General features: G+C 43.5%; 1 protein-coding gene across 1 annotated transcript; it reads right to left on the reverse strand.

Annotated features, from left to right (window-relative positions):
• Positions 1–3,701: 3,701 nt before the first annotated feature.
• Positions 3,702–15,118, reverse strand: ywhag1 (3-monooxygenase/tryptophan 5-monooxygenase activation protein, gamma polypeptide 1). The gene is made up of 2 exons (XM_076102326.1): positions 14,877–15,118; positions 3,702–4,459 (listed from the first exon to the last, which is right to left on the reverse strand). The coding sequence occupies exons 1-2, from the start codon at positions 14,961–14,963 to the stop codon at positions 3,803–3,805; spliced, it is 744 nt and encodes a 247-aa protein (XP_075958441.1). The 5' UTR covers positions 14,964–15,118; the 3' UTR covers positions 3,702–3,802.
• Positions 15,119–17,158: the final 2,040 nt, after the last annotated feature.

Genomic DNA, 17,158 nt, shown 5'->3' on the forward strand with positions numbered 1-17,158 from the left:
TGTTAGCCACGCTAGCATGTCTCCAGGCACGACAATCACTTTGGTTCAGACTGAAATATCTAAATATAAATAATATGAAATAACCAGGTTACCATTCAACTTTGTATAGACATTCATGGTCCCCAGAGGACAAGTTATTCTGAATTGGGTGATTCCCTTAATTTTCATGCAGCGCCACCATGAGTTGGACATTTATGGTTTTGACTTAAATGTCTCATCCCCTGTTGGATGGGTTCAAATTTCGCAGACATCGACGTCCCCTTTGGATGAAATGTAACAACTGACTTATCTGCTAGCGTTATCTTAATGTTAGCATGCTAACCCGCAAAACTAAGATGTTGAACGGTATCATACCTGCTGCAAATCAGCATTATAGCATCGTCATTGTGAGCATATTAGCATGCTACGTTAGCATTTCGCGCAGAACACCACTGTGCCTTTGCCAGGAGTGGCTGTAACAAATTCACTGTCATTGTTGAAACCAAGTCGCTTTTTAGTGTGTGCGTACTTCTCTTTTTTATTTAGTAATTTTACTCGTATTCATGTCGTTCTTAAGTATGTATTTTATTTGTAATTACTGAATTGAAGTCACATTCTGTTACAGAATCTGAACAAAAGTCAAACACACCCACGTCGTTTGTTGCCCGCTGGGTCTGGCTAAATGCTAGCATGCTAAAATGCTCATTGACTCCATCCACTCACCTTTCAGTGAGGTGTGTGGGGCTAAGTAAGTGGACTGGTGACATTTTGCTTTGTGTGGACTTTATGCTGTTTATACGGCTCCATTTAGTCTCATCTGTCATTACAGATAAGGGCAGTCCATTTGTAACGGTATATTCAGGACACAAATGCAACCACGAAACAGTGATTGTGTATTAAATATATATTTTCTGTGTAGAATAAATCAGGATTTGGAGTGCAAAAGAACAGACAGAAACCAAATCAGCTGTATTCAATATTTCCGGGATATCAATGAACCAACAATATCCCGTACATCTGATAGGGGACAGTTTTGTCTGATAAAATGCAGTATTTTTCTAAATGTAACACTTCAGCCACGTCTAGTCATATCATTTCTCACTCTTAGGAATAGCTCTCAGGTTTCTACTTGCAGGTTATATTAAATGTTTCTTTTGAGGAACTCTTGAACTTCCAGCTGTTCTCAGCTGTTTTCAGAGTCATTAGCCAGAGCCGAGTGACTCTTGAATGCCCTCGTCCTCGAGGGGGTATTGAACTACAAATGCTTCCCTACAGTGTTGGAAGGATAGTCCTACGTGGGTACGCTGTTACTTTTAGGACAGCATTAGCTAAGTGGAACCAAGTTGCCCAATAACAGTGATGGAAACCAAGTAGCCTACTGTATATACACGTACAATTCAGAGGTACTGCTACTTTACTTCAGTTTTATTCCTTTACTTTTATACTCTACTGCATATATTCCAAAGTTGTGATTAGTTGTTACTTTGGATTTGACATGCAGAACGTTTGATCAGCTCGTAAAATGTGATTCATTACTGTAGATTAAAGGCCTTGCTCTCCGACAGGCATTCATCGTCAACCTGCCTGGTCGGGTTGAGTCATGCAAACCGCAAAGATATGCAAGAATTTAGAATATGTCAGCACGCTGCATGTCTCGCAAAAAAACCTAACAGGAGAGAGAAAGAGATGGAGATGTCATACAAGCCCAGTCCGTCTAATCGGGAGAAAATAAGTAACAATACCTGTAAGAGACCATGAACCTATGAACTACCCAAAGGTCAGAAAATTCACCAATTTCATGTATTTTTCTTTTTACTCGATAATGATCCGAGCACAACTTAATATCGTTTGCACACAGGATAAAAAACGTCATTTTCCTTTTGAGAGCAGCCGTTCTGCATAATGAAGAGCCTTCTACTTTTCATACTAGCTGCACATTTAGCCGATGACACTTCAGTGGATCTACTCCACTAGAATTTTAAATGCTGGACTTGTAACAGAGCATTTTTTTTATATTGCTGCCTTTACTACTAATGACAGCACTTTACAGAGGACTACTTTGCTGCTGAAAACCTTACCGCCCTGGTCCCAAGAGACTGTATTTCACTTTGTTGTGCACCAAATGTAGGGAGGAAAATGTAGCAGTGTTTTACTATTTGATTGACTCTACAGTATTTTAATTACCATCGTTACGTTACCGTCACTGGACTAAAGCTCTGGGTTCCGCTGTGAACACACTCACTCCCGCTGTCCAACATAAGCCAACATGATGTCCTTCACTTTTTGGCCCCCTTACCAATAATTGCATGGGACCATAGCGATGTCCGTAACAGATCAATTTATTGTCAACAATCACTGTTTTGGTATAGCGTACTTCAGCAAATGGAGTAAAGAAAACACAGATTAAAGTAAGGTCGAGCTAACAATCGCAATAAAAAGAAATAAATAGAAAATAATCCGATTTAAGGTCTAGTAATTCCATGTTCATATGAATACATAACATCTACAGTATAAGTTAATAAATTGAAGCTACTGTATAAATACATCACCAGCATGCACAATATTGTATTATGGAGAATATTGGAGCAGTTATCATCTTACACTGAAGAAACAGTATAATAGGCAAGTGCATCTCTTGACCAAGAAGAAACTGAAGACAAAGTAAGTCCACAAACCTCAGATCTGCTTTTAGAGCTTCCACTTAGCGTTGCATGTGCTCTGTCCACAAACTGTTCACCAATCAAGTGTGTGGTTCCAGGGGCCGATTCAGAGATCCTACGGGTTGTTCTGGAGATCGTATAACTGGGGAATAAGGGTCGACTCGTGATGGTGTTTTTTCTTTCTTTTTAAAGGATTTCCATTCATTTAATTTTGCAATCCGGATTTCCACGAATCAAATCGGGGTTTGTTTCCTTCAAGGAGCCAATAGTAGTTGTTATAGTAACGACAATACTGACATTACGAATTAGGTGTCCAAAAACTGTTAATTTATTTAACAAAGCACATCAGCACATGAGGGACAAGCTGCACTAAGTTTACTTTATGAATTTGTATTTTTTTTTTTGTTACAGTATGAGCTGGACACATACCCGACACAAAGCAAAACAAAAACAATTCTTTTATTTTTTTTAATGTCATCCTCATTAACCGAGACAACGTGCTTGTCACCCGACGATCATAGTGTGTTGCAACTAAAGGTGTCACGATGACACCCCTATAAAAGCCCTTCTCCATCTCTGCAACCCGTCCGCTTGCTCGCTCCCTCGCTCTCGTCTTTCTCTCTCACTAAGCAAAGCCGCGACATTCAAGGTTACTCCGATTTTCTGGTTGCTCAAGCATCGAAACTCAACTTTCCGAACGCTCCTCCCCTCACCAAATACAATAAGACAGCTTAGCTTCATTTGCGCGGTAAGACCAGTCTCTGCCAGTGTGAAGGAGAGTTTACCCAATCGTCACACTGTGATGAATGACGTACCTCTTGCCTTTAAAGCGGGATTTTGGCAAACGCTGCAGAGGCTACCGAGGAGGGGGTTTCATTCTTTTTATTATTTTTTTAAATCCTAGGTTATCTCTCAAACTAAAATTGTCTTCCCTCTGTCAACCTTTTTTTTTTTTTCCACTTTTAATTTGTTGAAAAATAAAGAACAGCAGCCACGTTGGTACCATCGGCTGAATTGGCCGCCAATGTTCCACCGCCTCCCCCCCCCTCCCGCCCTCCCTCCTTTTTTGTTTTTTAATTTCTAAGAACTTTTTAACTAGTATTATTATTTTGTCATTTGTGAGCGCGCGGTTTGTTTTTTTGGCAGAATGAGGTTTTGGACTCTTAATTGTTGGCCTCTCCTCCCTCGTCGTCCTGCTGGTCGCTCGTCCACAGCGTCAAGTTGTCTCGTAGCAGCTGCATGATCAGAGTGGAGTCTTTGTAGGAGTCCTCGTTCAGGGTGTCCAGCTCGGCGATGGCGTCGTCGAAGGCGGTCTTGGCCAGGTGGCACGCCTGCTCCGGGGCGTTTTGGATCTCGTAGTAGAAGACGGAGTAGTTGAGAGCCAGGCCCAGGCGGATGGGATGGGTGGGCTGCATGTGCTCCTTGCTGATCTCGTGGGCCTCGCTGTACGACTTCTCGGAGGACTCCACCACCGCGGCTCTCTTCTCCCCAGTGGCCACCTCGGCCAGGTAGCGGTAGTAGTCGCCCTTCATCTTCAGGTAGAACACTTTGCTCTCGTGCTGCGTCTCGTTGCAGTTCTTGATCAGGAAGTTATCAAGGAGGTTGAGCACGTCCTGGCAGACGGCCTCCAGCTCCTTCTCGATCTTTTCCCGGTAGGCGCGCACCATCTCGATCTTCTTCTCGTTACCGTCGGCGGACGTCTTCTGCTCAATGCTGGAGATGACACGCCAGGACGAACGCCTCGCCCCGACCACGTTCTTATAGGCCACGGAGAGCAGGTTCCTCTCCTCATTGGATAGTGCTTCGTTCAGCTCTGTCACCTATAGAGAAAGAAAAAAATGCAGGCGTTTGTAATCTGTTATCTTATCTATGTGAAGAGCTATGTAACCGTTGACAATGGGACAGTTATAAACTGTAACATGCTACAACGTATGACTAATCCTCTGTGCACATGTCAAACTGAAGCCATCCCAAGTTGTTGGACAGCATAAGCGAAGACATACAAAGCTACGATTCTGAACACTGTCACAGATGCCTCTAGACAAACTGTACAACTCAAGGCAACTGGCTCTGCAGGGTAAACCACGCCTCCATCCTCTGAGGAGACTCCTGATTGGCTGTCCGCAGCTCTGAAAGCTGGTTTTGTTTTGTTTGGACAGGCCTGTGTCTGGCTGGAGGATTTAATCCTTTATACCCCACTGGGACTGTGCAGCAGAGGCATCTTTACAGGCCTTTTCTGAGTGTAAAGCCTGTTGTTACTTTCTTTTTCAGTTCCATGAGCGCAGCAGAGCAGGGGGCCCCGGCCGATCATGTGGAACGGCTCTTCACAATGGCCATACTCAACACTATGTCGGTCATCATAAAACTACATGTGAAACTGAAGGGATTTTAACGATGTTCTTTATGTATTTAGATAGGAAAATGTTTATTAATTTAAGCACTGTACCACAATAGTCAAAGAAATGCTTCCGTTTTAGGGTAAACAAGTACTCGTTAATAATTGTGCTTTGAGAATTTTAATATCAGCATGCTAACATGTTAAAAATGACAATGCTAACTTGCTCATGTTTAGGAAGTGCAATGTTTACCATGTTCGCCATCTTTGTGTTGCGTGTTAGCATGCTGCTAATTGGCAGTTAACATAAAGACTCAGGTGTTTGGTCATAAAAAAAAAAAAACTTAAACATTCGACCTGATGATGGCGCTACATGAAATATTACAATTCATCCTGAGGGAAATTTGAATGTCTGTAACAAATGTCAAGGCAATCCAACCAATTGTCGTACAGATATTTTACTCAAAACCACAAATGTCATCCTCATGGTTGCGATAGAGTAAAAGTGAGAGAATCCATAAGACATTAGGATACATCATCTGGGAACCATGAATGACTACTGGTACAACATTTTGTGGCAATCCGTTCTGTATATTGAAATACTTCCAAGAATAAGTAAACGCGTTGACCCGCTGGTGGCACCAGATGAAAAGTCATGGGAAAACCCAAGTTATTAGGCTTCACCCTCTGGGGAACATGAATGTCATGTATACAACTTCACAGCAATCCGTCCAATTGATATTTTTGTCTGGACCAAAGTGGACTGTTCAACAGACTGGTATCACCATCCACAGAGGCCTGGGCTGAGAATAATAAAATTTGTCTAATTCTGTTACGGTTTATTTCGGTTAAATTTGTTTCCTCTCCAAACCACCCAGGTGGGGTAGAAAGAGACCAACATGTCGCTAGGGACTCTTTAATCACACTGTAAGACAATTATTCCCCAGAGGTTATGCTGATGATAGTGTTTGTGCAGCATCCTCGACACATGGCAGAGCTTTAGGGTAGGTCTCGCTCAAGGACAGGATAGCTTAAACCTGTGACCTTCTGAGGTGCATCCTAATCACGATAAGCTAACAGCTGTGTCACTCTGCTTTGGTTAGACTCCAATAACAGAGCAGCTGCTAATCCCTGTTCCAGTTGCTACTACAGCCTATTGACACAAAACCTATGACTACTCGTGTCCTCATCTGATGAACTCATTGTCAGCATACATAAATGCGATCAAAGCCACAGTCCTATTCAACAGAACTGACCATCTTTAATGAGATTACTGTAAAAGGGAGGGAGCGGAGACCAAAGACCAATCAGTGATGCAATCTCCTGTTTCCATGGCGACTGCAAAATCTGCTTTGTTTGTGAGAGCCATTTCTATCTCTGCTGGAGACGCTGGCCACAAGCTGCTAATGGCAAGGATGCTGACATGGCTGATGGTATGGAGAACGCTGCAGCACTGTGGGTGGGTGTATGTGCAAAACAAGCCATTTCATATCTCACACCTTTCAGCCAACTCTGGCTAAAACAACTCCGTGTGTCAGCCACAGCAACGTCATTTTCATGGCTCCAGACAAAAAAGATTTAAAAGCTCACAGCCTGCGTATGAAACATGAGAGTACTCCAAAAACCACAAGCAACCTTTTCACCTCAATCATGTTTCAGTGGCATGCAGGGCCTGAGGATGGTGAAGTCAGTCTCTTTGTCTGTCCGCCAAATGTTTCGAGCACATTCATGCTGCCCAGAGGATGAGCTTTCCTCACCTCCATCGGGTCAAAATGTCCATTCTGTAGCTTAAAATACGAAAAACAGTTCTGTACATACATCCATGGTCCCCAGAGGATGAATCCTTTGGGCTTGGGAATTGCCCTGACTTTTTCTCTATTGCCACCATGAGGTTGACATTTGTAAAATATCTTGTCATCTACTGGATGGATTGCCCAGAGATTTGGTGCACATATTGAAGGGTAAATTCCTTTAGTGCCACCAACACATCTTAATAACCATTTGGTATATTGCAGTTTACTTTGGTACGGATAATCATGGTTCCCACAACTGACTTTGGTGATCTCTTATCCTTTCCTCTGGCATATCAACAAGGTTCGGCTTAAAGTGAAATATCTTTATAACTATTGAATGGATTGTCGTGAAATAAACTACAGATATTTGAGGTCCGAAGAGGTGAAATTCTACTGGCTTTGGTGATCCCTTGACATTTAATCTAGGTCCATCATCAGGTCAAAATTTCAATTTGTTCAATACTCATGGTTTATGACCAAATACCTGCAACACTACATTCCATCAGCCTTAGCTGCACTTGTGTAAGATGCTAATTAGCAAGCGTTGCCATGCTGAACTAAGATTGTGAACCTAGTAAATATTACCTGCTAAACATCAAAACTTGAGCATGTTGGCATAAATTAACATTTACCTCAAAGCATCGTGCCAAAGTACAACCTCACGGAGCTGCTAGCACGGCTTTAGACTCTAGAGCCCTCTTCAATATGGGATTTATTTTAAAGCCAATACTCTGCCAAAAGTTGTACATGTGCTTGTCTCAAAATCTTAAAAGGCAGATTACCATGACATTTACTAAAGAAACCCAACGTCCCACAGCATTTCTACCTACTTCGGGCATGGCCTCTGGTGCCACCCTCAATCCAAATTGTCAGTTTAGTCCAAAAGGTCACTAGCGGACAGATTACCAGGAGATTTTAAGTAGAGTTTCATGTTCCCCACAGGAAACACCCCTTTGAATTAGGATATTCCATAAATTGTTCTATAGTGTTGTTCCAACAACCAAACATGCTTCTTGTTCCTTACTTTGCATTGTAATGAACACTACAGCCTCTAGAGGGCCACATGCAGTACTGTTTACTTTTGTTCCTCACTAAGGAGTGTTTCTCCACAAGACATTGTAAAAATGTACAACCGTCATAAACAAAATGACCCCTGTACTGAACGAGTAGAAGACAGGCAAACAATGACCGACACCCGTTTCGTAATGATCCCACTTAAAAGCACAGTAGAAATCCCCCCCCCCCCCCCTCATTACTCATTGCTGAAGCACAGCCTCTGCTCTATGCCTTAGCCCATTAAATTACAATTAGTGTAAACAAGTATCTGACCTCCAGCAAATGCAACCAGCAGAGTAGGTCAGCGCTGGAGCACCGGAGAGGCCAGAAAAACCAGGCCTAAACAACACGTCTGTAAAAACATGGATGCCTTTGTTTCAGAAGGCTGCGGGGCGAGCAGAAAGCCCTGACGGAAGCTGCGGTGCAGCTGATGACAATGGAGCTCTGTCTACCCATAAAGCTCATCAATCGCGTCGTCTCTCTCGTGACTCATCCTCGCACAAGGCAGTCAAACTTCCAAACAGCTGAGTGTTAATACAAACAAAGGGCCAGGCAGGACAATCAATAACTTTCTCTTTGACAGATCTCTGCATGACCATTAATATCCACAGGAGAGACTGTAAGAGCTGCGGGGCTGCGAGGGTAAGGGGATATGCCGGGCCTAAGTAGAGGCTGGGTTAGCCCTCAATGCCCGCCTCCTTTCATTTCCATTTAATGGATTACAATTCCCATAATGAAGGCTGGCCACAGTCCCACAGCTCCCCATTTTTCTCCCCATTCCACGCTTTCCTTCTGTCTTTTCCTTGCTGCATTTGCCCTCGCTCCCCTAACCTGATGTGACAACCCCCCCCCCTCCGCCGACCCTCTCTCAGGCAGTGGCAGAGCACAAAGGCGCCGGGGACTACCTGACGTCACTGGCGGTGTGAATAGGGCTGGAGCCTCGGTGCTGAAAAAAAAGGGGGATGCAAGGCCGGGTATGTGTGTCTTTAGTCATGGTGCTGGAGAGTAGCGCTTCGTTGCTACGCTACCACATATGACCGTAGCTTTTGTGCGTATCCGATAATGAGACGAATAAAGGGTTGATCGCTCAAAAGGAATGAGGAAGATGTGCAGACCTAATTGGGTTATGAGTGGCCAAACCCAAGTTAATGCGAGCCTCTCTGGTAGTACTCTGCTGTCATTAAAACAGAGGAAACGGGCAATATACAACAACTAAAAACCAGACTGTCGTGTTCAGCCCACTTTCTTTCCTGCTTAGCTGTTGTCAAAGGCTCTGCCTTAGAGGTTAGATGAGGGTTAAGATAGCACCTCCCATTTCACTTCTGTGACAGCACAAACGTTATTAATGTTTACCTGTTACACAATTACCACTAAGTCACATCAATAAATAACTTCCAGATGACAGCTCAGAGGCCCTGCAGACTCATCACCTATTGGCTGGTGGTGTTATGAACGATGACAGCACTGAGATTATTGTGTAATTGCATTACTAATACTTGGTCATAGACTGGCTCAGGGGCAGAGGATGACGTTTCACACTGGGGTTTTTCGGGTCGGTCCATCTCCTAGCTATTCCCATCCTGTCAAAATCACTCTTTTCCGGGTCTGTAATAATCCTGTAAACTCGTTCAGGGGGCACGAAATCCCAAACAAATAACACGCATCACGGTGCCAAAGCAATAAGGCAACAATTCCCAGCATTGTACTACGAACATGAAATGTGGTGTCGAGTGACATTTCACTCCATGACCCAAGGAGACGAAACGCCATAAACGCAAGAACCTAGCCCCAAAATTAAAAAGGGGGAGACGTTTAAAAATATATACATTTCTTTTTTTTGCAAGTTAAAAAAGTCCACTGATCTGGTTTTCTTTAAACCCACTCTTATGGTAGAGCTAAGTCCTTCATGGAATGGGACACTGCAAAGTGCTCGTGTCTCCATATGAGACACAATCATTCGACATCAGTGGGTACTAGATAATAGCTGAAACTGCTGCTGTGTTTCCTCTGATCTGCAACACAACAACCAAAAGACGTGAACATTCTGAAAGGCAGACTTAGTCTGTATGTTTTCACATTCCACACTAGGGATGCATACTCTCTACTTATTCTTTCTTTTCATATGAACTGTATCACAACTGCAAGTCAGGGTTGGTGTGTCAATGTGATGCCTTCCGATGCCGCCAGTAATTACGTCCCTCCCTGCACCCGTTGACAGTGACTAAGCAAAAGGAAAAAAGTAGACATCACGGCAACTGAATAAAGCTGCGAGGCAATAAAGTGCTGCTGTGGGGAATATAGCTCGGTTCAATTCCGCACATCCTGCTGCAAATGCAAGCAAGATGTTGTGAAGCGGACCTGATTGTAGAGGGTGTAGGTGGGTGAGGTGGGTCTCTCTCGTAGTGCCTTTGTAACTCAGCGCTGATTCAAGACTTACTTCGGGACATCTTGAAGTGTCCTGAGATGACATTGGCTGCATTCATTATTGGACGGATGTTTACGGGGAAGTAGACGTTTGATACTTCCTACGGCCCCCTGGACAAAAACTTTCAAAAATGATGAGGATGAACTGGTTGACAGGGAAATGGTGACAGAGAAGGAGGATATTTCCTTGGCTAGTTTAGCACACCGATTGTAGCAATCTGTATCTGAAATGAAGCTAATCATAGGGGTCTAATTTAAAAAAAATAACAGTCTTCCACTCAGTACAGTGGCACATTTTGAGACAAATCTGATTTGGTGTCGAGGATATCTCCCACAAGCCTCCCACCATCCCACTCACACCCACTCTATGGAGATTCAGATCACTCCCACATCACGCACCACTGTTTTCTACTGAGAATGTAAGACACTGGTAGCCCGTGGAGTTTGCTTTAAGCAGTGAGGATTAAAAGTGGATAATGGAAAAGAAAAATTCTGGAACAAGTCCCCCGTTTCCCTTTCAGCTTATGTTGTTTCTCATAGCGACAGACGAATCAGATGCTGAAGTGTCAGACTTCAAGAGTGGCAGTGATGGCGCTCAGTCAAGTGTAACGGCCTCCACAAGAAACAGAAATGCCATTTGGTTTATTTCATTATTTGGGAGCACACAGTTACTGCTTTTACAGGATGTGGACAGTCAAGTCCAACAACAGTCGTATTTTCATACATTAGATTTGTTTTGCACTCCCACTCAGGCCCACCTGCAACTGAGCAGGTATATTACGCAGCCGCAACATTTGTGTTGGGTCACTCCCTACTGGTACAGATGCAGAGCGTATAGCCGACACTGTATCTGTGATAAATGTATGGAAAACCACACTTTAACAAAAAAGTCTCAAATTAAAACAAATCTGTTTTTACAGCTTATCTTTAAAATAATCACATTGGAGGCAGTCGGATATTCTGTTTCATCCCTTAGATTTACAGCCACGTGTGTCTGCCATTTATTTTTTATCCAATGCAGTAAATACTACTCAGTCACTACGTGTTAAACATACATTCAGTAAACATCCAGCAGCTGCAGCACAATGTATCCGTTAATGCATTGCACGGACTTCCATGAGAGAATAATGCATCCAGTTCATTAAGTGGGACGGAAGCCGTGGCTCTCTGTGCCTGGCACTTCCTGAGACGCTCTCCAAATGAGATGTGTGAATGAATGTGTGCGTGTCTATACGTATGAAGTTACTTTGAATATTTATGTATGACCTGGCTAGTTTAACGGAGCGGAATGTTAATAAAATGAGACGTGGAGAGAAAATGAACATCAAACTTAGCACCTGGATATTTAAAGATTTTTTTGGTGATACATTTAATATTCAGAGCATTAAAATAGCAGCAAGCAACCATTAGCTCTGTAAGGATATATTGGAGTAATGTCTACATGTGAGCGAGCCCCACTGACTAGCTAACAGCCGCCGCTCTGCACTGCTCTCATTTAACGCCCGACCTCCGGTTCCCCCTCAGGTTAACACTGTCGGCACTGTTGCTGCGGTTTGCGCTTTGAACAGTTAACTTGTATCAACGTTAGCTGCGTCGGAAACTATCATTATTAAAATATATATTTAGCAGATTACAATTTGGCCTGTGAAAATTGCTTGAAAAAACTACATTACAATACAGCCTATTTTATTAGTATTACAAAAACTACATTTCTGATTTGTATGAAAATAAAAGGAAAGCAATGGCTGCCCACAAGGTAGAAAAAGCTCGTTCAAAAATCTCAAATGCTTCAAAATAAAACAGTTTATAGTGAATAAGCTACACCGCTATATGGTCTACTAGATGCATTTATTACATTAAAGCTGGTGTATTGATTTAGATGTATTGCTGTGAGTCAGCCTTTGAGAATGAATCTCTACTAAATCAAAGGGCTGAGGCAGCGAGCACATGCGGCTACTGTGCATAGCAAATGAAACTATTACGTCATACTGTAATACTGACATCATTGTACATGAATATTCAATATTCAGGGTCACTTTTGAAAATTACCCCAAAAATATCAATTCCTCATCAGTGGTCAATTGCATGTACTTTAATAAGTGCAGGCTTTTTGTATATATACAGTATTACTATAAAATACAGTTGCACATTACTGCTATATACTGTACAGTACTGTTTATCAAATCACAGGGGCCCAAAACGCATTTTTTTATGAATCTTTGGCTTTTAACATTTAAACCTCGCTTTCTGTTCATGTGGCTTTTTCGTCGAAGTCCAGGATCCCAACTTCATTTCTGACTCTTGGTCCAAGGCTAATGGGCTCGCTAGAGACGCACACCTCGCCGATTGTGTGCTCTTTAGATTTAAGGAGGATCCACAGAAGAACAGCACTAGGTCTGCCTTTCTGATCTCTCGTAGCCGTCCCCGACAAGAGGACGAGCAGGATTTACAGCTGCTCTAAAAACCTGTGACATAGCTTCTAAAAGATGAGTTTTGGAAAGACACGAGGCCTGATAACGACTCTCTGCCGGGACATTATTGTCGGATGTAAAAATTCAGACTTTGTTCCCGAGTGTACAGTCCTCCAGAGGGCGGGTGCAGCGTTGTGTTCTGTAAAGCCCGGCTATCTGGCTCCGTTGCCGTCCGGGGATTCCCCATCGCAGGATGGGCGAGGCAGCAGACACACCCCGCTGCCTGGGTGCTGCAGAGACTGGCTGGGTGTGGGGCAGCTCTCTCTCTCCCTTTCTCTCTGACTCAGCATAAATCGGGAAGTGGGTGGAGCCGTGCCGCCCCCCCCCCCCCCCCCTCTGGCATTAACACCACAGCCTGGTCGTAGAGAGTGACACGCAGCGTGGCCTTTAATCACGCCGGCAACTTACTTGTTGACCCTGGGGAGTTGAAGCTGAAAAAGTTCCACTAATCTTGCTTCCTTTTGCTACTCAACACAACCACTGGCCTGTACAGCCTGGGCTCACATGCTGAGGCTACTGCTGGCAGGACTGGCCCTGTTAATAAAAGCAAACTGATGCAACTCTTAGAAACAAAGAATTATATGATCATTATGGAGGAAACTTATGGAAATACGACACCAAAAGTACTAGCCTCTAGTAACAATACATCGGAAAGGCTACAAGAAGTATTTTATTATCACTAATAAGTCCCTATTAGTAACTACAGACAACATGAAGTCCTGCACAGATATGATGCATACTTTGACTTTCCCTGCTAATGTGTCCCTTCCTCCATGATCTCATTGTCCAGACAGTTACTGACACAGAGAGATGCAGCCTTTGTGAAGCTGTGATTTAAAAAAAAAAAAACCCTGCTGCCTATATGAAATGGTGCACTACGGGTGGGCCTACTGCTGCATCTTTGCCAGATGCTGCGGCACGCCTCTGTGTGGAGGGAACCTGCCGTAAGAGAGGCCGAGGACGCACTGGGATGCGGCTGCTACAGGGGCACCGATTGGTACGGGGCAGCCCGTCATGCTACGGTTAAGCAGACCCCCCCCCCCCAAAAAAAATATACAGTTTGCTGCAATATGACATCCACAGAGGGTTCTGGAGACGCCGCCCGTCCACCGACACCCACGTCCGTAAAAGGTGGACGCTTCGCCTTTTTTTGTGCGCCTGCTTCTGCGCAAATCGATTGCGATCAACCTTCAGCCAACATTGCTCTTCCCAATGCGCCAAAACGAGTGCCAATAGGGAGGGGGGGGAGACACATGCCTACTCGTTGCACCTTACACGTCGAGCTAAAGAAAAGTGGTGTATCACACTCAGTCGACGGCTCGTTATTTCTCAGCATCACCCAGAACCGGAACCCGACACGGCTGCCATGTCCCCTCTCATCACCGTGGTACCACCTAGCTCGCCCTCTGCTCCGCCAGTATGCGCATCTTTCGACGGGGCTCATTTTGATACTGCTTCGCTACCAAGCCCACATTTGACCCAGACGGGCGATTAAATCACGTCTTGTCGTCATTAATGTGCTTTATTTCCGCCGGTTCTTTATTTATTTTTTTCATTTACAACCAAGCAGCCTGGTCGGCTTTTTTTTTTTTTTTTTTTTTTTTTTTTTTTTTTTAAAAAGAAACCCGGTGAAAGGCACCGCCCCAAGATCAAACAGTCCGCATTTCAACCACAATCCACCGCAGCTCCCCCCCCCCCCCCTCCCTAAGAACAACAGACATTGATTCACTGCAAAATGCTGATTTCATTAGAACCTCGTCATGTCATGACTAAACCCTCCGAGATGTGCGGTAACGGGTCACAAATGTCAGCAAAGGCTGCGCGGGCCTCGCCGTGCTGTTCAATAATGTTTCCCAAATCTTACTATAGCAGCACGCGATCCTGCCCGCGAACACGTCTTTCTCCTAAACATATTCTTTAATCATAACTTTCATACACCAGTTTCGCGTCTCTTACTCGCTTAAGTCAAAATCGCGCTCTGACAGAGGCTCGGTCCCTTTGGCTGCGTATTGCTGCCCTAATGCTATGTTAGCTAGCTGTCACACATTCCACGCACACACACACACACACGCGCACATAGATGAAGCTATTTGTGTGTCTATATATCTTCTTTAAATGCTCCCGAGAGAAAGGGTCGTAACGGAGGAAGCCTACTTACCGATTTCATGGCTGCTGCCATATCATCATACCTCTCCGCCTGCTCGGCCAGTCTGGCTTTCTGCACCAGTTGCTCGCGGTCTACCATTTTTGGATGCGGTGCGTGCGTTTTTCGCTCGTCGCGTGAGTTTCGGAGCTAAAAGAACCCGTAATGTGACTGTTTGTAATGCAGAGTTGCGGCGCCGGGCTCCTTCTCGCTGCAGCTGCTGCCTGCTGTCTGTGCGCCTGCCGACGGGACACCACCCCTCCCCCCTCCGAGCACTTTCCCTCGGTTTGTGTCACCACCCCAAAAAGGCGTGTCCTCACCGGAGTGACGTAACGACCCTGGTCCGGAGAGAGTTGACAGCACAGTCCAGCAATGTACACTTCACATGTCCTAGGAAAAGGAGTTTTTTTTTTTTTTTTTTAAATAAAACGTTGGCATATATTGTAGTGGATTCATCTTTCACACTCACAGGCCATGTGAGTGAATCCTGTCAACTGCCAGCTCCTGGGCCCCAGACCCCTATGGGCCGCTCCAAAGGCCTGACTTTGACTTCAGGAGTATGCACCACTAAAGCACCAACCGATATGCCAATGATCCTGTATTGAAGAGGGGCCTCATGTCAAAAATCTGGCCTTCTTTATTTCAGCTGGTAACAATGTCAACATTGTTGATAATCCTTGATCAATTTGCGAGTCCTTACATCCGCACACATTAGGCTTGTAATGTCACAGCATCTCCTTGGAGCAAGATATTGTGAGAATGTTTGTTTTTTTTAAATAGAGAATGTGAAACTTGAAGCTCAAGTGCAAGTCGCGTAGCTTTTTGTTTGAAATGTAAGTAGTAACGGGTAATATTTAAATCATTATTTACTTATTATTTCTATGATAATGATAATAGCCAATGAGACAGATTTGCTGTCCTCAGGTCTGATTGGCTGAGTCACCTTTCAAAGCCTGCTGATGAAGAAAAGACACCCGTGATCACAGAGCAGTTCATATCTTGTGTTCTTGTGTTTGACAAGACTGCAATCGCGTTGCTTGGTAGAGGAGAAGCATAACAACGAGCCAAATAACATTTCAAAGTTAAAGATTTTGAATTCATGAACAGGTGCACTTTTTATCATTTAAATCATGGAGAATTAGTGCTGAATTTGTATTAATATAAAATCCCTTTACTAGCGGTTTGTTCTCATGCAATATAAGTTGTTTGTGAAACTATCTTTGTGACTATAGCAAGTTCACAAAGCTGACATGCTGAGTCATTTTATCATGAGTCATCAAACACGCCCTCTTGTACAGGCCAGGGGCGTTTCTAGGATTCAAAGAAAGGGGGGGCTTAGCCCCTAGGGGAGAGGCATGTTTGCACGCATAGCGCGAGGCAATTGTTTTTGGGGCCCATTTGGGGCCGCGGATATCCATTGTTTCAGACAGTTCATAGATTGGTTCAATCAGAAAGAGTGTGATTTTGCTCTGTAGTTCAGTATATGATAACACAAGAGACAGAATTTGAGGGTCATAGTGGAATTTCACAACACAAATATGAACTTTTCTCAAATAAAGAGAGAGAAATAATTTTCCTGCTTGTAAAGGAAAGACGGATAAACTAGCTTTCATATCCGCGTCACTCCCAAATCCTAATTCTTGGACACAATGGATGGAGAATGGACCTGACAGTGTTAACTTCATATCGTTAAATGTGATGATAGGCTATTGGATTGTAATTTGAAGGGGGAGAAAACATACAAACCAGAACGCACGCACATATGTAGCATGTTATAAATAACTTGTCCATGTGAGAAACAATAGTTTAATTTAATGACATCACCAAAAAAATCTTTTTTTTTTTTTTCTAAAGCCAATAATTTGATTGATTGATCAAAATTGATTGATAAGCTCCAACTTTGCTCTTGAGCCGGCCAGACTACTGAAAGCCATTTTAGCTTTTTTTCTTTTCTTAACTACATTCATGCTAGGCCTACACGTATCTTCATTAATGACTCAAAAGTCCAACTTAAATTATTGTGTTTTACTTTTCTAAATACTAATTTAGGATGCAAATTCATCTCTAAGTACAATTTGACTAATAATGACTTATTTTAATTTAGATTTACATATGAACTAGGGTACTCCTTTTTTCTTGGTTACATTGGCTGACTAGGTGAACAACATGTATTAACAATTAGCATATTTCTATTAGCTAGTAGCTACAAATGGTAAATGACCAGAAGAAAAGGGGCTGGCTTGAGAAGTAAAAGGTTTAAACATGCCCAACTCTAAATCTCATGCTCTCCCCATGTA

This window comes from Anarhichas minor, unplaced genomic scaffold (genome assembly GCF_050575085.1).
Source record: "Anarhichas minor isolate MPS153535 unplaced genomic scaffold, ASM5057508v1 ptg000027l, whole genome shotgun sequence".
Lineage (NCBI taxonomy): Eukaryota > Metazoa > Chordata > Actinopteri > Perciformes > Anarhichadidae > Anarhichas > Anarhichas minor.